The sequence below is a fragment of the Callithrix jacchus genome, chromosome 18 (genome assembly GCF_049354715.1).
Source record: "Callithrix jacchus isolate 240 chromosome 18, calJac240_pri, whole genome shotgun sequence".
Classification (NCBI taxonomy): Eukaryota; Metazoa; Chordata; class Mammalia; order Primates; family Cebidae; genus Callithrix; species Callithrix jacchus.
In genome coordinates this window covers 48,491,525-48,517,679 of record NC_133519.1, presented here as the reverse complement: position 1 = coordinate 48,517,679, position 26,155 = coordinate 48,491,525, and the positions used below count along the sequence as shown (strand labels likewise).

General features: G+C 33.4%; 1 protein-coding gene across 1 annotated transcript in view; it reads left to right on the top strand.

Moving 5' to 3' along the window:
* Window positions 1–25,271, top strand: part of LOC128930093 (uncharacterized) — a 60,150-nt gene extending 34,879 nt beyond the window's left edge. The window contains exon 4 of the mRNA XM_078355190.1: window positions 1,461–25,271. Within this exon, the coding sequence (XP_078211316.1) occupies window positions 1,461–1,492 (32 nt within the window). The 3' untranslated portion in view covers window positions 1,493–25,271. The remainder of the gene's footprint in view (window positions 1–1,460) is intronic.
* Window positions 25,272–26,155: the final 884 nt, after the last annotated feature.

Sequence of the window (26,155 nt, the reverse complement as noted above, 5' to 3'; positions counted from 1 at the left end):
TATTTTACACTTTTGTTTGGTAGTCTAAATCATCAGTTTTATTCTTTATTGATGGCTTTCTTTAGATACATTTTTTTCTATTAATTAAATATTTGAGTTGAGCGTAAAGATCATTTAATGCTGGTCCATTTTTATTTGAATACAGAATTATTTAATTCCTGATCACTTAAATAAAATTTAGACAATTTCAAGGGGCCTAATATTTTACATTTTGTCCAGATAGTCTTTATTATATGTTGTTTGTGGTATTCTCCATATCTCTTTTCCACTATGGTTTACTGAGATTTTATAAAGACTAATAGGCAAAGTTTACCTCTTAAATCTTTTGTTATATACTTAAAATGGTGAGGTTTCTGTTCGCTGATACAAAAATGAGAATAAATTTATTACATAAGGTTGATTAGGTGTTTTCAATCTTATGTATTTTTAATTTTAAATCTTTAATTTGTTATTATGAGATGAAATTAAAAGGAAGAAGATAAAATGTGAAGTTCTGCCATCTTGAACTAGTATTTTAATAATTATTGATCTGATGAATTTTTTGTGAATAGCGGATGAGTTGGTTACAAACACCATTGTAGTAAGTGGCAATCATAGGACATAGCTTTTCCCGTTAAGTAGTAAACAGATCTTATTCAGCTTTCCAAAACCCTTTTTTTTTTTTAAAGTAACAGACTCCAGACTTTTGTGGCATTAGCTTTTTTGTCTTTTGTCTTTTCGTCCACTTTTCTCCAATTTTTATGCCATATTCCAAGAATGACACAAGAGAAAGAATATGTACAAAGACACTCTCTACACACACACACAAATATACAGATGTATGGCTGTGGAAATGTGTAGATAAATAACTGATTTACAAGTTAAATGTAAAATAATAAAGCCATTAAAAATATAGGAGAAACAAAAGAGGTAGCATTTCCTGGACTTTTTAAGAATAGGTGGACTTCTGGGGTACAATGTTAACTATTTAAGTGATGGGTTACACGAAAAACTCAGAGTTCACCTCAGATTAATATGCATGCGTTTACAAAATTCAAGTCATCTTTAATATCAAACATCTTAGAAAATGAAAAAGGAAAAACAACTAAAATGTATTTTACAAAATCCTTCAAGGATTAAATTATTAAAATATATTTGCTAAACCAGGTGGCACAGGTTAAGTTCAAATTTAAGAACAATAGTTTGTAGCCAGAGTAAATATATCCTAAAGAGGGCAGGAATTTGGATTGATTACCTAAAATATATAAAGAGGCAAGGGAGTGATGACTCCAGACACACTGAATTTTGCCTGATTTAGACACTCTATTACCATATATGTGTGTTATTGTAAAAGGGCTGCAGAAACTGAACCAGTAAAAATATTAACAATTCTGGTCTCTGTAATATGGCTGTGGAATATTGCTAACTAAACATGATACTGATAGAAAAATGTTTCTTTTCTTGTATTTTTGGAACCACAGTGATGAGAGCAACATCCAGAGAAATGCATTAGTGACAGTAGGTGTTGGAAGAGAGGCATCAGAACGTGCAGGAGCAACGGTCCCTTAAGGTCCGTCTTCTTGTGCTTTCATTTCAGCCTTCCACCAGCTTACTCCAGGAAACTGTAAGACTGAGGACAAAATAGCACATGTTAGAAATTTAAGGAACTACAATGAACTGTATAATGGTCATCTGAGAAACAAAAAGAAAATTTCATAGACTAAGTATAGTATGGTTGCATGATTAAAACACTATGTAAAATTAGTAATCACACATTAAAGTAGGAACAATCAATCATACGGGGCTATATGTTTAACTGCAATTTATTTCTCAGTAATTGTTTTAAAAACAAATTAGGAAAAGCAATGAGAGAAAAGCTGAAGGGAAAGTTATTGATTAAAGAGTTAGATATTAAATATATATCTATATTTCTTTATTAAAGGAATTCGTTTATCTCCTTGTTTATCAAAGGAGGATATAGTAGATCAATGGTTTTCACCTTTTTTTCTAGGTAAAATATTTTCAACACAAATATATATATATTTGTAACCACAAAAAGACAAAATGGAAACTAACAGGGTGGACAAAACATATGGAGATAGGGACCAGCTCTAACATCCAGTTTAGTTAGAGCTCAGGAAATGAGAATGAGTAAAAGAGGATAAGGTTGGAGTAACACATGTTTAAAAACTAGAAATAAAGCCCTACAACAAGTCAAATAAAATTATTCAATTACGCAGTGAAAAAAAGTCATTTTTATTTTAAAAGTTGACTTTTCCAAAGAATTAGTATTGTTTTGCCTTATTTATCCAGAGATCACATACATCACTATGGTAGATGTCTGACATCTAAATAAACATTTTGCATCTGAATCTTCTTGTGTGTAAAATGCAGAGAAGAAAAGGCTGCTCCCAGTGTTCTCCCTTCAAAGGAACATGCCTTTCTTTCAAGAAAGGTTTAAAAATTTATATTTCCAGAGCTTTACATTCTTATTCAGAGACCAGAGAAACTGGAGGTTAAAGAGTCAGGAGTTACTGACAACTGAAGAGTCAGACATGAAAGGTATTGGGGCCTGAGTGGGGACAGGAGAGGAGCTTCATTGCAGAAACGTTGTTCTACAGTCTTTATCATCCTTTCTACCACTAACTAGTAGTGTGAACACAGCAAAAGCACTTAGCTTTCAAGGCTTGATTTTCAGTCTTCATCGTGGGGCTAGAAATAATTTGTCTTCACAGTCTTATGAGCCCTTTTTCAATTTTGGTATCTATAAATTGATGAAGCCCTTCTCAAGTGCAGTGAGGAAGGAGCTTTCCAAAAAACAGAATATTCCGATTCTGCTGATAGCTGGTTGGAAGTGTCTTTGAGAAAGTCATTTCAATTTCTGTGCCCCATTCTCCTTGTTTATCAAAGGAAGGGGATATAGTAGGTCAATGGTTTTCAATCTTTTTTTTTTCCTAGGCAAAACAATATATTCAACAAAATCATGTACTTTGAGTTGTAATATTTGAAAATTTAAAAGTAAAGCTGGAATGAAGAAACTAGGGGCTAAAAACTGGAAGCCCTAAGACTAACCCTCCATATGAAGCCAGATAACACCAGTGGATGACTCAGATCAAACAGTCTTACTTGACTGATTTCCATGTAGTTTTGTGTAGCAACATTTTCCATGCAAAATCAGATAAACCTTTATTCAGCTCCTGTTTCCAGAATGAAGTTTTCACAAGTAAAAGTTTAGTATCTATTCCAGCCTATTTTAAAGACATTTCGAGAAAGCTATGTGCTCAGTCACCAAACAGTTTTGCATTTGATTTAGTAAGTACCTAAGGGCACTCTGAGACCTCTTCAGGATTCAACTCTTTCGTTTCTTGGGAAGTCACATCTTTCCCTCCTAGATAAACTTTTTTTCTCAAGGGATTTATAATCAACCACTCTCTGCTAGAAGTTCAGAGATGAAAAAGAAAGTTCTCCAAAAGAGATACTAACAATTAAATGACACAACTGTATATTTTTCCCTTGAAGATAAATACTTTTGATGATTTCAGGTAATTCCCCAGGAGAAATGTTTCTGGCTGTGGCTATGGTTATCACTCATACTATCAATCTAAATCGTAATCTCACTTTCTAATGAATGATGTAACAACTCTTGCCAAACCTCTTTCATGTCCCTGGGACCTGTTATTTTCCTATATCTCAAGGAAATTGGTTTCCTGCATTCTGCAATTAGGAGGCTCCAGAAATCCAGAAATTAAGAAATGAAATTTGATTATTGAAATTTCACTGTAATTTTTCAAAGCAGTCTGGTAATTATTAATTACAATAATTAAAAACTATATGCATTAATGAGAAACATTCAGGAATTAAATAAGAATGTCAAGGGATATAGGCTATACAAACTTCAGAAGAACATAGGTCTTACATGTAATAAACATTAAATTAGAGGTCTAAAATCAGGTCCTAGATTTGTAAGAGAATTTTACTAAACATAATATCCAGATCTTTAGGAAGACAGAGGTTTGATTTGTCTATGTTGCATTTGCGCAATAAAGCACAAATTGACCATTTTATGTATTTATTTATTTGTTAGTTTGTTGAGTATTTGGTAAATTGTTCATTACAAGGAAAGAAAAAATATGACAGATACTAAAACATACTTTGATTCCACTGAATTTTCTTAGAGAAATTTCGGGTTAAGTAGAAGATAAAATGTTAGCAGCAAATTAATGCACTTATACTTCAGAGGTTGACCTTTTTGATAATGTCTGCTTAAGCAATATAATGTCATTTTATTCATGAAGGAGCTCATGCTTTCTGTCTTCTGAAGCTTTAATCTATATACATTCTAAAACTTTATATATCAGATATAGAAGCAAAATCTTCATGGAAGACTTAAACAATTATATCCAGGGTGCTATGCATGAGTAGAAAATATATGGGTGCATATGCACATGTATTGGTATTTAGGTAAGTTAATTTAATTTATATCATTATTGCAGCTTTAATTTTTCTTAGGATTGTAAAACTAAAATATAAAGAAAACTGTGCCTTCATTTCAGAAGACTTTATATTTTATTTTCATGGGTGGAAGCTAAACTTTTAGATATGGTATGAAAGATAATACATAAAGCAATCAATTAAATTTTTAGATTTAAATCAGAACAAAATAAGAAGGTGTTATTTTTGCACTTGGAGATCAATCCTCCAAATATTCCCTATCTGTGACTTTCCAATTTATTGCTGTCAATTTCTTCAATGGCAAGTTGTATATGGTTAGATGGTCATCTACATAATGGTGTGTGCTTTGCATATTAAAATACAAAAGCATATAGTTGTGTAGTAGATGTTTAGATGAAACCTTAATGAAATAAAAATATGGGGAAAAACACACAAAAAAATTAAAATGTTGTTCTTGGTTAATTTTTTTTTTTTTTTTTTTTTTTTGAGACGGAGTTTCGCTCTTGTTACCCAGGCTGGAGTGCAATCGCGCGATCTCAGCTCACCGCAACCTCCGCCTCCTGGGTTCAGGCAATTATCCTGCCTCAGCCTCCTGAGTAGCTGGGATTACAGGCACACGCCACCATACCCAGCTAAATTTTTTTGTATTTTTAGTAGAGACGGGGTTTCACCATGTTGACCAGGATGGTTTCAATCTCTTGACCTCGTGGTTCACCCGCCTCGGCCTCCCAAAGTGCTGGGATAACAGGTGTGAACCACCGCGCCCGGCCAGTGTTTTATTTATTATCAATATTTGATATGACTTTTTTTCTTCCTTTAGGATAAAACCTAGAGTGAAAAAAAAGGATTGAATAGAATTAAAAGAATAAAATAGAATAGAAATAATCATGTGTTGAAAATTGCTTCATTTGGCATAGAGATCTCAAAACAATGAACAGTTTAGCTAATATTGGAACCTGGACAGAATCTTGTTGTTGCTATTGAACTAAACCATATCTAGATAGTAAATTATCTGTAGTAAAAATTACAAGATAAAGTGCTCCATTATATTTTTATGATATCCATATGTGCTTTGACATTTGAGCTGTTTCATCAGACATTTCAGGTTGCCATCACTTTGTCTATTCACAGGCTTTTTTCTATTTGAAAAACTGCTTCTAAAATATAGTGGTCTATCATAATTCACTTGGATATGTAAAAACAATATATATATATTATGTTTCAGTGGGTTCAAAAGTAACTTATAGCAGTTCAATTCTCTTTTTATTGGTTATGGCAGAGATGACAGCTTTATTTTTTTATTTGTAAGTAAACCCCCCCTCAAACATTCCAAAGCTATTTTTTTTCTTTTAAAAAATAGTATTTTTTCTTTGGGTAACCTAAAATTCTGATACTGTGTTGGGAAAGTATCACGCCTTATGGCAGGACGTCTAATACTTTCCCAGCACAGTACCATAACTGAGTACAAAATGGGAACATATTGCTATCAAAGAAGATGAGCCACTGCGTCTCATTCGGGACACTTTGGAAACACGCTTTACTGAGGTTTCATCTAATCACATTTACTAAGCTGCTCTGTAAAAAAGTATTTAATCAGCCTAAGTTTTTTCAGGCATTCTGCATCTATGCAATATAGGTTCTATGTAGAAAACTCAGAAAATAATCAATCAATATGTATAAAGCAAAACATCACTCAGAGGTGACAATTATCAACATGTTTACATAGTTCCTTTCAGCCTACATATGAATGGACACATAAAATGGAATATTAAAATTATATATGATACTTTACATTCTAATTTATAAGCTATTCTTATACATAATTTATACAGTACTGTGAGTTTTAGAAGTCATTTAGATGTTAAAGTTGTTTTATCAAATACTTCCTAGAGTACTTTATGGGGAGGTAGTGAGGACAAGGCAAGAAGGTCATATCTGCTTCAGTCAAGTGGTAGAAGCACCATTACCTGGACAACAGGAGCTTGAATAGGGAGAAAAAGCCACCTTATTTCATAAACTTTTACATACCTGACATTTTCATACCAAGAGAAATATAGATCAATATTATTAGAAGACTTTTGTGCATGTGGGAAGCTCATTTAAAGACTATAAACTCCCATCTTTGCAAACACTACATAATACCTTTCATGTGTTGATGGAGCTCCATATATAAACTGTACACGAAAATGAATAGGTATATTCCCTTCTTGACAAAGGAGGCTAATGGAACTTACCCAGCTAAAACTTTTCACATTAAATTGAAATTGTACCTCTAAATCTTGGAGATAGTGAAAGCCAGGCATACCTCTTCTTTGTTAAGACACTGCAAAAATATTGCCCAAGGCAAAGATTTATAAGATGTCACTGAAAGCATTCACTCTAACAATAAAGAAGACAGCAGGATGGTGAAATGATGGTTGGGGTTCAAAATAAATCATATGGCAGTATAATAATTCCATACCAGTTAGATCTCCTCACCACGCTGCAGCTGGCATTTCGTCATGTTGTCAATTTTAAGGAAATAATTGTTCATCATAGGGATAGCATTTTGGTATTTAAGGCTTGAATTTATGAAAAAAAATATTCAAAAAGTTCACTAAGAAAAAGATGAAACATTCAGTGAGGTAAACATACTCCTAAGTTTTACAGACTGATATTTTGTCAGCTCCTATTTCAAAGGAAAAATAAGCATAAATATTATGAGGAATATGTTTTCCTATGAAAAACTAAAAATTGTGGAAAACAGTAGTTCTCAGTAGTAAATAGGCATCTATTTTTGATCCCATCTCATTTTGTTAAAATTATTATGGAATTTTCATTTAATTATTGGTATCATTTTTCATTTTCAGATGGGAAAATGGAATCGAGCATAATGATAAAAATTCCTTTCTTTGCACATGGAATATTTCTAGTTATATTCCCTCACTCTAGACCACTGGTCTTATGGCCTATCAATTTCAGGTGGTCTCAAGACTTCATTAAAAATAAGATAATTTAAAAGAAAAACATTTGAAAATGGTTATTAATCTTCCCTCTAGACACAAGGACATTGAATTAACCATTGATCATTCTCATTGCATGATTGTAATGAATTGAATAATTAACCCCCTCAGCAAAATTTATGTTCATCTTGATTCTCAAAATGTGACCTTATTTGGAAAGGAATCTTTATAGCTATAATTAATGATCTTGAGATAACATCATTTTGGATTTAATGTGGCCCCTAAATCCAATTAGTTATAATAATTTTTGTAAGTAGTGGAGAAGAAACAGACAGAGAGAGAAAGCCAAGTGAAGACAGGCACAGATATGAATTGCCAAAATACCAGAATCTAGAGAGAGGCATGGAACTGATTCTCCCTCAGTGTCTTCGGAAGAAACCAACCTTGCTGACACCTGATTTCTATGTTTTAGCCTGGAGTATCGAGATGATAAACTCATATTGTTTTAAGCCACTCAATTCATGGTATATGCTACAGCAGCCCTAGGAAAGTAGTATGATCATGAATTCAAGAAATTGTTAGGAGTTTACTTATACCTGATACCAAATAACTGAAAATCCATCCAGAGCTATGCACTGAACCATGTACCTGTAATTAATCTTTGAAACTTTTTATAGAGTAATTAAGAACATGTATTAATGAGAAGCAGCTGATCTGGGGAATAGTGCCAGACACATGTATCTCAGTGAGTCACATGGTTAGCTAGGTAAGAAACATAGTGGAGCCGCAGACTTAACTTCACAGGGTTGAGGTACCTATGCACACTTAACTTTCTCTCTTTACCATTCCTGGCACAAGTATAGAATTGGGAGAACTGAGGTATTGAGAGCTAAGCTTAAAAAACAGGAGTCTTCTGTGCTAATATGGTCATGGATAGTGGGTCTTTTTTTTTTTTTTGTCTATATTCTTTCTTAAAGCTAAGTAAACCTGGTGGTGTTTAAAGCCTATTGTGTTTATTGAGTTTGATTTTCAAGGTGAACCCAGAGCCAAATACCAAATGGCTTGCACTTGCCATTGCATGATTTTATAAACACACACACACACGTACGCACATGTGCACATATGCACACACGCATATATACACAAATATATCTGGATACATATACATATATATGTTATATATTTGTCTCAGTCTTAGATTTTATTTAACCTTATAGGAAACTGTGAGTTAGGTATTTAAGAATTAAAGGAAAATACCTAAGCTTGCAATACATTTAGTTACGTGATAGGTAGGGTTTGGTGAGGAAGTCATTTTAGAATCAGTTCTATAAAGTACAGTATGAGAATAATAAAGCTGGTGGTACCTGAATATGAGGAAAATAAGAGACCAAGATTAGCTGGATTAGTGTGAGATTTCTATAATCAAATATGTTTTGTGCTACTTTTCACAAGCTCTAGAGGATCTAAAGTGCTTACTAACAAAATTGCCATCCTAAAGAATAAAAATGAAGATGGGTATATTGCTTCTTAAGATATAATATGCAATTAGTGGTATCACCAAAATAATAAAATTTATATTAACTATGGAAATAACCATGAATAATTTTTAAATGGTATCAAGAGAGCAGCATAGATAACTCATTTAATATACTATTACTAATAATATCCAATAAACTAATTTCATTCAATGTATGAGATTTATGAAGTTAAAGAAATTAGTATGTTAGAAATTCATGTTACTTATTTAATAAAATCATTATCTCAAAATGAATAGAACTCATTTTAAACCAGTATTATGACAGTAATTACATAACACTTCCAAATTACAATGTCTATTCTAGGAGAGCTGTATAGTCAGTGTAAAAAACAGAAACATAGCTTCTAGATTTAGACAAATCTGAGCTTCAGCCTTAGCACTACCACAACCTAGTTCCTCTTAGAAACTGACCACACTTATTATCGAAAAAAAGAATGCTAGTTAGAATAATCTCTAGCTCATAGGCTAACTGTGAGGATACATGTGTTAATCTGTTCTCAAACTCCCATAAAGAATTACCCAAGACTGCTTAATTTGCAAAAAGAGGTTTAATTGACTCAGTTCTGCAAGGCTGGGAGGCCTCAGGAAACTTACAATCATGGTGGAAGAGGAAGGAGGCATGTCTTACATGGTGGCAGGTGAGAGAGCAACTGCAAAAGAGAGCAGAGAAAACTGCCTTATGAAACCAATAGATTCGTGATAATTCGCCATCACAAAAACAGCCTGGAGAAAACTGCCCCCATGATCCAGTCACTTCCTACCACGTCCCTCCCTTGACATGTGGGAATTACAATTTGAGATGAGACATGGATCGGGACACAGAGAAAAATTAGTCAATACGATAAAATAGTCACTATGGGACTTTGTTGAAAAATTCTTTCCAAATGTGTTTTTTCCCCTAATTATTTGTCATTGAACTAGTAGACATTCTCTTGCATTGCACTACTTATTGAATGATGCATTCCTGAAGCCCTCTGAACATATTGTCCTCATATTTCAGTTCCTCACTACTGATAAACATCAAACTGGAGATATATATACCATAAGTACTTGGAGGCTTCAGATCACTTTTGTTTGTTTGTTTGTTTTTTGTTCTGGAGATGGAGTTTTGCTCTGTCACCCAAGGGTGGAGCATAGTGTTGTGATCGCAGCTCCCTGCAGCCTCCTGGGTTCAAGCAATTTTCCTGCTTCAGCCTCCCTAGTAGCTGGGACTAGAGGCACAAATCACCACACCTGGCTAATTTTTGTATTTGTGTTGAAACGGGGTTTTACCACATTGCCCAGGTGTTCTTGAATTCCTGAACTCAGGTGATCTGCCCACCTCTGCCTGCCAAAGTGCTAGGATTAGAGGTGTGAGCTGCCACACCCAGCTAAATATCTTTAGAGAAATTAATTTACTCTGAATTGCAATAGGAGTACATGTTTTAAGCATGTATTTGTTGTAAAAGTGGAGAGGCTACTGTGAATCACCATGAAGATGCTGCCTTATTTTCCATTTCACATTCAGCCTTTCTGTTACTATACACTCACAGACACACACACACTACACACACACAGTGCATCACTGATCTGACTGTAGGGCATTTTTCAGGGGTCAGAAAATCACTAGAAGTTCAAATTATAAGATAATTTGAAATATTAGTGTGGGTGAGAAAAAAATGAAAAATGAATTAGTTTAATGAATACTGAGAGAATATTTCAACAACACATGTTCATTATTATTTTTGGCTTTTAGCAAATTTAAGAATATTAAAAGAATCTTTGATAGCTTTTAACATTTTTTGATGATAAATCATCATGTGATAATTGTCTTGTTTTTTAGCAGTTGGAAAAAATTGAGTGTCACTACTAAAAATCTATGAGTATTCATCTAGTAATTTGAACAGTGTTACTCTAAACATAAAATAGAAAAAAATTATAATGCTAATACTTTTATTATTCTGGCAATAAGTAATAAACATGAGTAAATAAATGACTAATAATCCATTCTATTTTCATAAACTTTCAGCAATGATTTGTCAATTAAAATTTATAATATAATTATTTTGATCAATTTTGTACCACAAATAATTTAAATGGTTACTCAATCTAGAAGGAAAAATGTTAATACACAGAGGTTCATGTAATTCAATATTAAAATTATTAATGTGGCAACACATTAATTTTCAGACAAATATTGTGATAATAAAGAGAGTCAGGCTCAAATTGTTTTTAATAGGATAAACATTATCTGGAGAAAGTTCAAAAATGTAAAACATAAAAGAAACTAAAAGAGGAACCATATAAAAAGAAAGAACCTATTTCTGAAGTATCAGGTATATGATTATGGGTATTATGTTTGCATTATGATTTAGATTCTATTAGATATATTCAAAGGAGTAATTGTACTAATTTTACTTTAAAATAAAATAATGATATACCAAATAGTTTACCGATTATATTACTTGCCATGATTTGTACTTGCAGTGGAAATTGTCTTGAAAATTTGAAAGGTACATTAATATGAGAGCAAAATCATCTTAAGGCTTTTAAATGGTAATACCTAGGCAAAAGTAGAAAAGTTATAATTAATTTTAAATTAATTAAGCACACCATACAAAATAAGTTATCTCATGTTTCAGATTTTATTAAGCATTTACTGTCATGCCTTGGACAAGTGATACATAGTGTCTGCCTACAAAGAACTGGAAACTCTTAGGGAGAAACAGTCACATAATGATATATAACATATGGTCATAGGGATGTGTATGCATTGTACACAGTTGTTTTCTAAATGAAATGAGAATTACGGAAATTACATAGGTTCTTCTAAAGTACAATGAATGGTTTACAATCTAGTAACTTCTCTATGATAATAGTGTTGCAATAGATTATTATATACAAATGTTTTGTTTAATAGCAAATACAGTTAATTTTAAAATACTTGATTTAGTAAATATTTGTACATGTGGAGTTTACCATAAATTTTGGGATGATTTCTGGATTCATATGTTTCTCAAAGGTCATATTTTGAGAGATTTATTGTCTTTTTTTTCCCCTATGTCCAGGAATTAACCAAATAAAGTATAGTTCTCTCTCAATTTATGTGGAGGATTTATTCCAGGACCCCAAGTATATAACGAAGTCTGCACATAAGTCCAGCAGTGAGAACCTGCATTTATGAAAAGTCAGTCCTCTCTGCATGTGAGTTTCACATCTCACAACTACTGCATTTTCAATTTACATTTAGTTTAAAAATCCACATATAAGTTCAAACCCATATTGTTGAAGGGTCAACTGTAGAATTATCGATACTAGGAGTATTGATACAAGAGTATAATGCATAATTGCTGAAACTCAAGTCATCTGTATTTCCTTAAATAGCATGTTATATTTATTTGTTTTCTAATCAAATTATGTAGATTAAAATTTACAAATAATCAACAATCCGTATACAGGTTGTATAGAAATATATTGATTTAATTATGAAAAAACAGTAAAAATGGGTACAAAATCTATAAGGCAATCTGTAGAGAAATAGAACAGTCTCTGGTTACTCTTTAGTCCTTTGATGCAGGGCAGTTTCTTGACATCACCCAGGAAATAATTCAGATGAAGCCAGTGATGGAAGAAAGCAGCTTTATTAAGAGGGTAGCATTGTTAACAGCTCTGTGACTGCTTCTTGCAGGGCAAGGCTAGCCCATAAACAGAGTGGCCAGAAAAGCCTATGGGCAGTTGACAGCTGTATTTATACCCACTTGAATGGCATACAGATAAAGTGGCAGGTTGTTCATCAATCGCTAGAAAATGGCAGTAATTTCCAGTTGTCACGACGGAATTGGGTGGTAACTTCCAGGCATTGCCATGACATTCATAAACTATCATAGCTCTGGTGGGAATGTCTTGTGATGATGGGCAGCAAGGGTAGCTAGAAGTTGCTGATGGTGCCGCTTGTTGGTTTTGGCCTGTCTTCACCTGGTCCTGCCAGCCTCCTGCCTCCTTCCTGCTATGATTATTCTGTTCTGTAGACACTAAAACTAGGTAAAAGATGCCAGGAAATTTAGATAATAAAAACAATATGTATTATTATTATTAATAATAAGAATTAGAGGTAAGAAAATGGATAGATTCACCTAAACCTATGGAAGCATTAAAAAGATTAAATATAAAAATATTAAAATGCATCAAATACATTGTCATTAAAAGATAGTAATTTTAACTTAATATTAATAAGTTTTAATGTTGAATATTAAAATACTCAAGGTTGTTTTCATCCCTTTGGATGAGTATTTTAAGTCAGGAACAGTTCTTATCTAAGAAACAGTTCAAGGATATTTACTTTCCTAAATTTGATTAGGCATTGTACTAGAGAGTCTAGCCAAGTGCAATAACAAAGTTAATTAATTAACTAAGATCTAATTGAAAATGAATATAAATATCTGTCTTTATTCAGAAAAGATATGTATGCCTACAAAAAAATTTCGAAAGCTACCTACAAGTAAATGTTTAGACTAAATATATATATTAAGATTACTCCATTTGAAGTCAATGTAAAAACAACTGTATTTGTAAATATCAGCAATTGTTCCAATTATTGATTATATTATAGAAAGTTTTTCTTCTCTTGCCTAAATTCAACTCTTCACCCTTCCAGGATGAAAAGTGCCCAGGGGGTTGGGGGATGTTGCTCATCACCAATGCCTGGCTTTGCGGAAGCAGAATTTCCAAACACTTCAAAGTCTTGCCCAAAGTACATACTTGAAGGAGAGGAGGATGAGGGAGCTTGCTTATCTCAGAAATATGGTCCTGGACACCCACTTTGGGTGACTTGGGTGATTGACTTCAAAAACAACTGGCTACTCTTTTGGTTTTCTAGGGCAGGGGCTCTGATGTTCTCCCTCCATGGCTACTTAAGACCTGCCTTTTCTTGCCTTGGGCACAAATTTTTCTCATTTATAATTTAAAAAAAATTTAAAAATCAGAAGAGGAAAAGTTAAAAAAAAGAAAAAGATGTCTTTGTTTTTCCGTTTCCTCTGTTATGAGAAATAAAGACTATGAAGTCATCACAGTAGTCTGGAGGATCACATAATCAAGCTAATCGACAATGAAAAACTCCCACAGAAAGTTTTCATTGCCTCTTTGAAAGCTTTGGTAGCTTTTACTTAGATCGCCTAAATTCTTGCTGATTATGAGACATGTGACTGGAGAAATTATTCAGTCCTTTAGAGTCTATTTTACCTTTGGAAAAAAGGGGAAAAGCAAAACCTACCCTACCTAGTGTTTTTTGATCGTTTCAGAAATAGGGTTTATTAATATGTTTATATAAATGTATACATGGGTCAAACAAATTTCACCTTATGTTAAAATAATGATTGAAAAAGTTTAAAATGTATTGAATTTTTTTGGGGGGAGAGTTACACACATTTCCAAGATTATTTGTGTCATTTTTAAAAGATTATTTATATAAATCTAAAATACTTTTGAAGAGTCACACTGACCAAAATAATTGGATTTTTTAAAACACATTTTGTATATGAGAATGAGTTCACATCGTAGAAGCAGGGTCTGACAGTTCGATTTTTGGACATAAAACCCTAGTTACTGGTAATTCATCAGGAATGAAGCTTTGGTTCAGTGGAGCCATTCGTTGTTAATAGCCTGTGGTGCAGTAAGACTGGCAGTGAACAGGTGATAATTACAGTACTTAGCACTTCTGGAGAATAGAAGTATAGCAACTGTAATCATTCTAAAAATTACTTCATAAGTGTCACACTGTTAATTACAGTTCTAAGAATTAGCATCTCCTTGACGTTATAGGTGTAGCTTTGAGGAATTGGTATTACAGGAAATGCATTTAAAGATCCTTTAATCACAACATAAAGTGTTCTCCGCCCGGCTTTAGGTATGCTTGTACAGTAAGTCACACCTGGTGTTTACCAACTAATCTGCTTTTTATCAACTAAAAAGCAGTTGATACTGTTTTTTCTTCAGTAGAACATGAAAAACAATATCATTTTGCCTTGTAGACATTATAGTTCTCAAAAGGCATTAAAAGTATTGGCCTTTAATGAATTTTTAAGTTTCAGTAATATTAACAGTGTTACTCAGTTATAAAAGTTGGGTCTGATTTATAATCAATATGTAAATGAGATGAAATTACCTAGGAAAATTAAATGATGTAATTTGTTTTTGAAAGTAGACTATATGAGGATAAAGTCTAAAAGGATAAAGTTTGTGAAGAGATTTTTGTGAAAACCATTTCATCCATGCTGACTATTATGTAAGAGGCATTTTAAGTACTGAATTTCTGGAAGTACTGGAATTTCATTGGATTTTTAATTTGGAATTCAGTGTTTTGAAAAAGCTAATGGCGAGAAGGTCCATAAGCAGACATGTATTTTATTTAATATGCAATACATTTAAAATCAGTAAGAAAGAGAAATTTTTTCCTTAAAACAATGTTGGGGCAATAGGCTAACATTTGAGAAAAAAAATATGGAATAAAATGTAAAAGCAATCATCTAATCGTAAATACAATAAAATTAAAACAAGTAAACACTAATTTTAATTTTTTAAATTAGAAATGGTACCAATGTGAAATCAATTAAAAATGAACATATCTAACTCTTTACAACCTAAAAACATTCTATTATATTGCTTTTATAATAAAAATGAATTAACAAAAAATATAAACAGGGTATGTATTGATATGATCTTAACCAAATGTAGAAACATGATGACATATTTTTAATAAAATCTGTTAATTGAGATTCTGAGCTCCTGGCCTGGGCCAGAAGTAGGAAAGGCAAGTGGCAGTTGCTGCCATTTTTTTTGCTGGGTATCCGCCTGAGGTAGTCATTGCCCTGCTTTGAGGACTGTATGCTCTATGATCCCTGCCCAGCTTGAGACCAGGAACCCACACTTGCCAAGTCTAAGAGTAAGAGGTAAATGTAGTCCTTGGGGCCCATGGCCCTATTAGGATTTAAACCTTCACTTAAGAGTGTACAGTAGAACTAAAGAAAACAAACAACAAAGCATTATGAAATTGTAATCAGCTCACTAACCAGCGGAGGGCAAATTTAGGGATCTCTACTCAAGCGTATTGTCCTAAAACCCATTCAAAGATGTTCCTTATAAAGGCCTGGACTTGACTATATTGGGGAATGGTCTGCAAAGGCTTCAAATAGTCTCCTCACAACAGTTATTTTGGCCCTCATTTCACTGTTCTTAGCAAGTCCTTTATGTCCTGGAAATTGACCAAGATGATTTGAAGCAGGGAAAATAGCAAAAGAAGAAACAGGAGTCAAGGAAGTACTGCGGAGGTCAAACAACTTAGAAAGGATACAGGGAATGATCAGAGGAAAATTATTTTGAAAATTATCATCGTTTGAAGGAGGCTCTAAGGTTTCTTTTTTGGATTTCATGACAGTATTATTTAGTAAATAAAATTGAACATAGGAGAATCATGTTAGTGCTGACGTCAATACTGTAATAACTTTTAGGCTTGGATACAGATGTTTCTTGTTGTCTGTTCACTGTTACTGTAAGATTGCATTTATTATGCTTCACATTCTTTGTGACTGACTTAGTCATTTGCCATTTTGCAGCTTAAGTTCTTAATATGAAAACATCCTGTGGAGAAAAATGACTATATATTTTGAACTCTATTGAAATAATGGTTTTAAATGAAGTCCTGTTCTGGATGAAGAAGACTGTGAATGTCAAAGTATGAATTGTCCTCTCTGAAGTGAAAGTGTGATTTGGCTTAAAAGAAATACAATATATAAATCACATCTTTTACTCTTATTGTTGCTTATTTCTTGGAATAGAGTCATTTCTGGTTTTCTCAAAGAAAATAATATAAATCAGCAAGCACATTAATCTTCTGAATTTTTTCTATTTTAGCCTTTTAGATAAATAACTGCAAAGATATTCTTCATTTTAACTTAATTTTATAAATAGTTCTCATTATCTTGATTATGTAGAATATCACCTACCCTTGTTGCACTTTTGTAATGTCATTTTCTTAGAGTTGACTTGTTAAGAAAAGAAACACCGATTCCAAGCTGGCAGTAAAAATGACAAATGGTGGCAGTTGGAACCAGTTTATTCTTGCTTGGGCTAAGTAGACATGTGAAGTAGTTAAAATGTCTCCTTAGGCACTTTGCTAATTATATCATACCATTTTTTTTTTCTATTTTAATTCATGTGGTAATGATGTACTACACTTTTTGCTCAAACAGGTTCAAGGTAAAAATTAAAATTTTAAATTTCTCTTAGGGAACTTTGAAAAGAGTAACAGTTAAGTCATACTTCGTAAGTGATAATGAAAGGTTCAAAATTTGAGAAAAACATGTTGGGAAGAGTCGTTGGTGGCAAAAGGTAAATTATTTCAAAACAATAATAAGCTCTAATTAGAAGTAAATGCTAAAGGGTATCTTCGTCAGTTAAGTACTATAGATAGAACTTATTGTTATTAAAGATGGCTTTCATAAATACATGGTCCAGTAATTTTAATCACTATCAATATTTAATAGCTTATTAATGTATTCTCCACCTCTTATAATGAATTTAAAATTACAAAAATTGTCCAACAGCTCTAACTTTAAAGTGAAGCTAGATGTTAAGATAAATTTTATACTTTTTTATAAAGACAGGAAAACAGTGTTAATCTACAGGAAAAACTCATTTCCAAAAAATATGAAAACAGAAAATCAAATTGTATCACCAAAGAATAAATGTAGACAGTAAATAGACCAATAATGGCATTTAAACCAACATTATTAATTACTTATATATTGAACTGTAGCAAAATTTGGATTTATGGAAGTAACAATTGAAAATTACAAAATGATTATATGTTGAGAAAGGTCTGCTGAAGCAAGACTGCTGGTGGGAAAACAAATCCTTAGATTACAAACTTTAACAATAGCTATTTCCTTGGTGTTAAAAATGTCTCTTTGAGACACATACACTAAAAAAAAGTCACTCAAATATTTATGTACAATAAGTTATTTAAACTTAATATATATGCATTATGAAATAAAATAAAGCCATTAAAAAGCCTACTTATTATAGCAGTTATAGAAATATATGACTCTACATAGGAAGAGAGAAAAGCTTTTAATACAAAAAGAATGGACAGAAAATAAATTGACAATAGTTATCTATAAATATGATTATATTAATTTTTATTAAATCTTTTGTCTTTTTAAAAAGTTTAAGTGGGCATATATAATTCACCCATTTAAATTTTTATTTTTAATAGAGTAACTAATTTTTAATTAAAAATATTTAAAGGTAGCAGAATTTATCGTCTACCCCAACACAGCTGCCTCTCCAGAGGTAACTACTATTCTAAACTTGGTATTTTTCTTTCTGTTATTTCTCTTAATTTAAACACATAAATTTGCATACAATAATGACATATAGTTTAGTTCTGTTTATTGCATGTAATTCGTTAATACATTTGTTGAGCACTTGTGTTTCAAGAAGGAGAACTTGAAGAAAAATAGAGAAGAAAGTTCTTACCCTTGTGTACTTTGATTCTTAGTGAACTAAAAACACAAACTAAAAACTTAAAAATTAAACATATAGCATGTGAAGTAGTGTTAAGCACTATGAAAAGGGAATAGCAAAATCAGAGATTCAGTTATGCTGCTTGTTTTTCTGTGTGTGCATGTTCCTGTGTGTACACTTGCATGAAGCATTCTCTTTTAATACAGGGGCAAGGCAAGACTTCACTATCTAATGATATTTTTATCTTAAGCCTGAGGGAAAGTGGGGAGCAAATTTTGTGATAATCCGAAAGGACGACTCTTCCAGATTTTCGAGTGGTTAGTGAAAATGCTCAAGGTTAAAGCGCACCTAGCTGCAATGCATTAAGAAGTTCAGTGTGGCTGATGTTGAGTAAACCCCAGAGAAAGTAGTAATGGATGAAATCAAAAGAAATTACATGACACATGAGGTAGGTCTTTATGAGCAATCAAAATTGTGTACAGGAGTAATGTGGCCTGACATTTACTGCAAAGATTCCTGTGATTGCTTTCTTAAGACTAGATAATACAGTTGATGCTTGCATAATGACCTTTGTATTGCAGAGGTCGACTTATTTGCAGATTGTGTTCAATAGACATATTGGAAAAAATTTGGGAGATTTGCAACAACTTGAAAAATCTCACAGATGAACTGTGTAAGCACAGTTATCAAGAAAATTAAGAAGATGTTAGGTATGTCATGAATGCATAAAGGATATATGAATATTAGTCTATTTTATTATTTTGTATATTCAAGTATATAGAAATCTATTAGAAAAAATTTAAAATTTATCAAAACTTAAAACACACAAACTATGCACACCATTTGCAGATAAGAGGAATATAAAGAAACATAATGCAGTATTAAACTGTAACTAGATAAAATTATATGTGTTACATACTATACTACTGTAATAATTTCCTAGCCACCTCCTGCTGTTATTGTGGTGAGTTCAAGTGTTTTGCATATCTGCTTAAGAAGCCCTGTGATGCTAATCATCTCCATGTGAACAGTTTATCTCTCTGGTAAATTAAGTATTGCAGTAAAAAATGATCTCTTAATAGTTCTCACATATATTTCATCATGTTTAATGCAATACTGTAAGCCTTGAATTATACCATGGAACCCATGGGAAGTATCACTAGTGATGCTGGAAGTGCTCCCAAAAAGCGGAGAAAAGTCATGACATTACAAGAAAAAGTTAAATTGCTTGATATGTACTGTAAATTTAGATCTGCAGTTATGATTGTCTGACTTTAAAAGATCAATTAATCCAGTGTAAGGACGATTGTAAGAAAAGAAAAAATTTGTGAAGCTGTTGCTGCAGGTATGCCAGAAGACACAAATCCTTGCACTTTATGCAAAATACCTTACGTTGTATTAAAATGCATGTTTCGTGTGGGTATAGAATTGCTGGATGACAGGCATACCTATTGATATTAATCTAGTTCTAGAAAAAGTTAGGTCACTATATGACGACTTAAAGTGAAAGAAAGGGAAAAGATCTAAAGCTGGATAATTTAATGCCAGCAAAGTGTGATTTGATAATTTTAGAAAGAGATTTGCCTTAAATAATGTCAAGGCAACTGAAAAAAACAGCTTCCATCAACCAAGAGGCAGCAGAGTACCCAGAAGTCATTAAGAAAATCATTAGGAAGGCAGCAAATCACACTGCCATGTGTGTACCTATGCAACGATCTTGCATGTTCTTCACATGTGCCCCCAAACCTAAAATGCAATAAAAAAATAAAATTAAAAAATTAAATAAAATTTTATAAAAAGGAAATCATTAGGAGAAAAGATATCTACCTAAACAGATTATTAATGCAGACCGAAGTGCTTTGTTCTTGATAAAAGAATACCACAAAGGACATTTATTAGTGAGGAAGAGAAACAAGTACTGAGACTTAAGGAAGGAAGGAATGGGCTGTCTCCACTGTTTTGTACAAATGCAGTCATGTTTGTGGTCAGGACTGCCCTTGTCTATAAACCTGCTGACTCCTGAGCCTTAAAGGAAAAAGACTAACACCAGCTGACAGCCATTTGGTTGTACCACAATACCTGGACAACAAGAACACTTTTTCTGAATCATTTCCAGTGATGCTTTATCCCCAAAATCAGAATGTACCTTGCCATTGGAGTGTGCCTTTTAAATTACTTTTAATTGGACAATGCCTCTGGCCACCCAGAACCCCATTAATTCAACAACAAATGGATCAAAGTGGTCTACTGCCACCAAACACATGTCTAATTCAGCCTCTAGATCAGTGGATCATAAGGACCTTTAAGGATCATTACACACAGTACTCTATGAAAAGGACTGTCAACCCTCTGGAAGAAAACACCAACCAAGAAAACATTATAAAAATATAAAAGAATTACATCATTGAAGATATCATTGGTGTAACAGAAAAAGTCATATAAGCCATCAACCCCAAGCAGTAATTTTCTACTGCAGAAATTATGTCCAGATTTTGTTCATGACTTCACAGGATTATGACAGAGCCAATCAAAGAAATCATGAAAGCAATTGTGGATATGACAAAAAGATGAGAGAGAGAGAGTTTCAAGGTATGGACGTTGGAGAAATTCACGAGCTGAGAGACACCACACCAGAATAATTAGCAGATGGCTTGATAGAGATGAGTGCTTTCAAATTAGTGTCAGGCAATGAGGAAGAAGACATAGACGCAGTGCCAGAGATAAATTGACATTAGACAATCCAGTGGAAAGGGTCTTATTTTTCAAGATGAATTTTGACTCCTTTTATGACATAAACCTTTCTATGATATGGTCACTGAAACCAAAGGAAATGGTGAAATAAGAATCAGTGTCATGTAACAACATTTTTAGAGAAATGAAAAAGCAGGAACGTCAGATGTATTTTTATTAGCTTACACCAAGTGTGCTTGTTTCTCCCACCTCCTCTTCTGTCTCCTCCACTTCTTCCACCTCTGCCACCCAAGACAGCAAGAACAACCCCTCTTCTTTGTTCTTGTTCTCCTCCTCAGCCTACTCAGAATGAAGACAAAGAGGTTGCAAACCTTTATAGTAATCCACTTTCACTTAGTGAATAGATAATGTATTTTCTTTTTCTTATAAACACCAGCTTCCAGCCATTTGGTTGTATAGCAAGACTTGGATTTTCTTTGTTACAGCTTCTTTTCTCTAGCTTACTTTATTGTGAGCATACAGTATATAATACATATACAAAACATGTTAACTGAAAGTTTATGTTACCAGTAAAGCTTCTGGTCAGTAATAGGCTGTTAGTAGTCAAGTTTGTGGGGGAGTCAAAAGTCATATGCAGATTTTTGACTACTAAAGAGTTGGTACATCTAAACCCCTGCATTGCTAATGTTCAACTCTACACCTTTAATCAGGTAGAGAAAAGTAGATTGTATATACCTGGGCTTGGTAAGGATATATTTTTTGAGAAGTGAACTTTGAGATGGCCTATTGTACATCCAGATGGAGATGTTAAGTAGCCAATCACAGATCCAGGCAGAAATTCAGGGAATTTTGGATTTCAAACAGAAAATATTATTTGGAAAATTTTAGTATACTGTTGATATTTAAAGCAATTCAGTTGTAGAAAACCACCAAAGGAAAAGCAGGAAAGGGTTTTTTTTGTTTTGTTTTGTTTGTTTGTTTGTTTGTTTTGAGATGGAGTTTCGCTGTTGTTACCCAGGCTGGAGTGCAATGGCACGATCTCGGCTCACTGCAACCTCCGACTCCTGGGTTCAGGCAATTCTCCTGCCTCAGCCTCCTGAGTAGCTGGGATTACAGGCATGCGCCACTATGCCCAGCTAATTTTTTGTATTTTTAGTAGAGACGGGGTTTCACCATGTTGACCAGGATGGTCTCGATCTCTTGACCTTGTGATCTACCCGCCTCAGCCTCCCAAAGTGCTGGGATTACAGGCATGAGCCACCATGCCTGGCCTGCAGGAAATGGTTTTAAGAATCAACACCTTGTTTCAAAACAAACAAGTCAAAAAAATCTTGAGTTTGGGTCAGACGTCAGAACAGTAAACCAGTTAGCAGAAAGAGGAGAAAGGGTTGTCCTTAGAGTGCATCCTATTTATCAGCTGACAATATTGAGCCCATAGCCAGTAATGAGGTAGAAGAAGAGTGACTGGTACTCCAGCATGAAGATGGGACCTTGTGGTTGGATTGAGCTGATTGACAGTAGAGTTTGGCTCTAGGAGGAATTAATATCATGCCTTCTCTCAGGAAAGGTACCTCTAGTTAAGAAACTAAAAGATACCCCAGATTATGATTAATAACATGAGATTTCAGTGGAAGATTGCCAAGCAGATATTGTAATAATCTATCATGAGAGAATCAGTTGGAGCATTATTTAAAATTCAGTATTAAAGACTGCAGACTGCAGATGAAGACCACAGAATAGTGAGTCTTATAATATTTAATTTTAAAAGAAAGACTATGGATATTACAATTTTCAAGTAGAACAGAGTAGCTAGTATTAAAACCTCTAAATTTAAAAAGTATGCCCCCCCAAAAATCTCTGAAATAATCATAAATACATAAATTGGATCTCCAAATGGAGCTTCTATCAGTGATAAACTTATAGATTTTTGATATCACACATTTAGTGAATAGATAAATCAGCAGGTTGCACACAGCTATAAAGAGAACCAGTAAAATGGAAGACACAGTTAAAGAATTTATAAGAAATAATTACAGAATGACATAGGAATGACACAGAAAATATTAATGAAAAGAGAATGACCAAAATGGTATTAACAATCCCCTTATTTTACTTATTGAAGGGTTTCTTATTTATTTTATTTTAAGTTGATACATAATGTACATATGAGGTACAGCATGATGCTTTGATATATGTATACAATGTTAAACTAGGGTCATTAGTATATCAATCATCTCAAATATATATCATTTCTTTATGGTGAGCACATTCAAAATTCTCTTTTCTAGCTATTTTGAAATGCACAATTTATTATTGTTAACTATAGAGACCCTACTGTGCATTGAAATACTACAACTTAGTCCCATCTAATGGTAGTTTTGTACCCTTGACCAACATTTTTCCATTCCCAATGATCCCTCCCCTTCCCAGATTCTAATAATCACTAGTCTTCTTGGTAATTCTATGCCAGCAACTCATATGAGATTCCACATATAAGTGAGATGTGGAGTTTATGTTTCTGTACCTAGCTTCCTTTATTTAAGATAATGTCTTCCAAGCTCATTCACATTGCTGGAAATGACAGGATTTCATTTTCTCCTATGACTGAGTAGTATTCCATTGTGTATATGTACCACATTTTCTTTATCCATTCATCCACTGATGGACAATAACATTAATTCCATAATGTGACTATTGTTAAGTAGTTCTGCAGTCAATATGGGAGTGTAGGTATCTCTTCAACATATGAAATCATTTCCATTGCATGTATACCCAGTAGTGAGACTGCTGAATCATATAATCGTTCTTTTTAAAATTCTTTGACAAACTTGTATGTTGTTTTCTGTAATGGCTGTACTAATTTACGTTCCTAATGATAGCATATAAAAGTTTCTCTTTTCCACATCCTCGTCAGCATTTTTTTGTCTTGTTGATAATAGCCATTCTAACTGGGGTAAAGTGATATCTCATTTTGGTTTTGATTTGCACTTCCCTAATGATTAATGATGTTCAGGATTTTTTCTTGTACCTGTAGGCAATTTCTATATCTTCTTTGAGTAATGTTTATCTAGATCATTTGTCCATTAAAATTTTTTTTTTGTTATTCAGTTGAGTTTTTTAGATAGATTTCTTCTTGGCTGTAGGTGCTTGACATCCCATTGCTTAGAGTATATGCATGACGAAATGTGTAATTGCATATTCTTTTCCCTTTGTTTTGAATCTTCTCCCAGCTCTCATAAATTGTACAACCCAGAAATATCTTTTTGAGAGCTGGGAGAGCTGGGTTGTACAGTTATATGATTCAGCAATCCTACTACCTAGGAGCACTCCCTATGAAATGTAGTCATCAAGAATGATAAGAGTCCCTCTCTCCTAGATTCAGTGAGGACATAGGAGCCCAACTGCAATAAACACCAGTTGGAAAAAACAAATGGCCTAATCAGTGACCAGTATCCCCTCTAACTTCTTTCATTACCTCAGCCTAGCATTTAAAACTCCTCCTGTATTTCATTTCAGTGGAGTTGAGTTCAGTTTTTCTTCTCTGTTGCAATAGTTTTGACCCTCCTACTGCAATAGTCTTGAATAAATTTTTCCTTGACTGTTTAATTCTGTCCACAGCAAGATATCAGACGTTAAAATAGAAACCTCTAAAATATTTGTTATTGGGGGTCTCATTCAACAAAAGAATAGAGAGAATGGAGACAAGACAGGATTTGAAAAAATACTTGTGACAACTTGCTGATCTACTAAAAGGCATTATTTTACACCCAGAAAGCACACTTGCCAAGCATTTGTTTTTAAATAAAATTTATACATCTGGCTGGGCACAGTGTCACACCTGTAATCCCAGCACTTTGGGAGGCCAAGATAGGTGGATCACCTGAGGTCAGAAATTTGAGACCAGCCTGGCCAACATGGTGAAACCATGTCTCTACTAAAAATATGAAAATCAGCCAGGTGTGGTGGCAGGCACCTATAGTCCTAGTTTCTCAAGAGGCTGAGGCAGGAGAATTGATTGAACCCAGGAGGTGGAAATTGCAATGAGCTGAGATTGCACCACTGTACTTTAGCCTGGGCAACAAGAGTGAGACTCCATCTCAAAAAATAAATACATATATATATAATTCAGATTATGTGTTTTCAAAATATCACTAAAGATATTTGGTTTTGGAAAGAATTAACATGTGTCATAATCTATGTAACAATTATTTTATTCTAAACTGTCTTTAATAAAATATAAACAATTTTAAAGAAATCAGTCTTTATGACAAAAATACATATTTATGCAGTACATTTCAATAAACTAGGAATGTTTTAAATTTTTCTTATAATACTTATTGAGTTAGATTCAAAAGAATTTTAACTTTCTCCTTGTAAAATATGAAGAAGTAGAATATATATTTTTCTTTTTTTATTATACTTTAAGTTTGGGGTACATACTTAAAGTATATGTACCCCATGTACTTTAAGGGGTACATATACTCTTAGCATGTAACTTTATGTACTCCTTAGCATGTGTATACCTACATAACAATCCTGTGCTATCAGTATGGATTGCGCAGGATTGTTACGTAGGTATACACATGCTATGGTGCTTTGCTGCATCCATCCCCACATTATCTACATCAGGTATTTCCCCCAATGTTATCCCTCCCCAATTCTCCCACCCCGTTCTATCCCTCCCCTAACCCCCCACTCCTCAATAGGCCCCGGTGTGTGATGTTCCACTCCCTGTGTCCATGTATTCTTACTGTTCCACTTATGAGTGAGAACATGCAGTGTTTGGTTTTCTGTTCTTGTGTCAGTTTGTTGAAAATGATGGTCTTCAACTTCATCCATGTCCCTGCACTGGACATGAACTCATCCATTTTTATGGCTGCATAGTATTCCATGGTGTATATGTGCCACATTTTCTTTATCTAGTCTGTCATTTATGGGCATTTGGGTTGTTTTGAAGTCTTTGCCTTTGTAAACAGTGCTGCAGTAAACATATGTGTGCATGTGTCTTTATAGTTGAATGTTTTCTAATCCTTTGGTTATATATCCAGTAATGGGA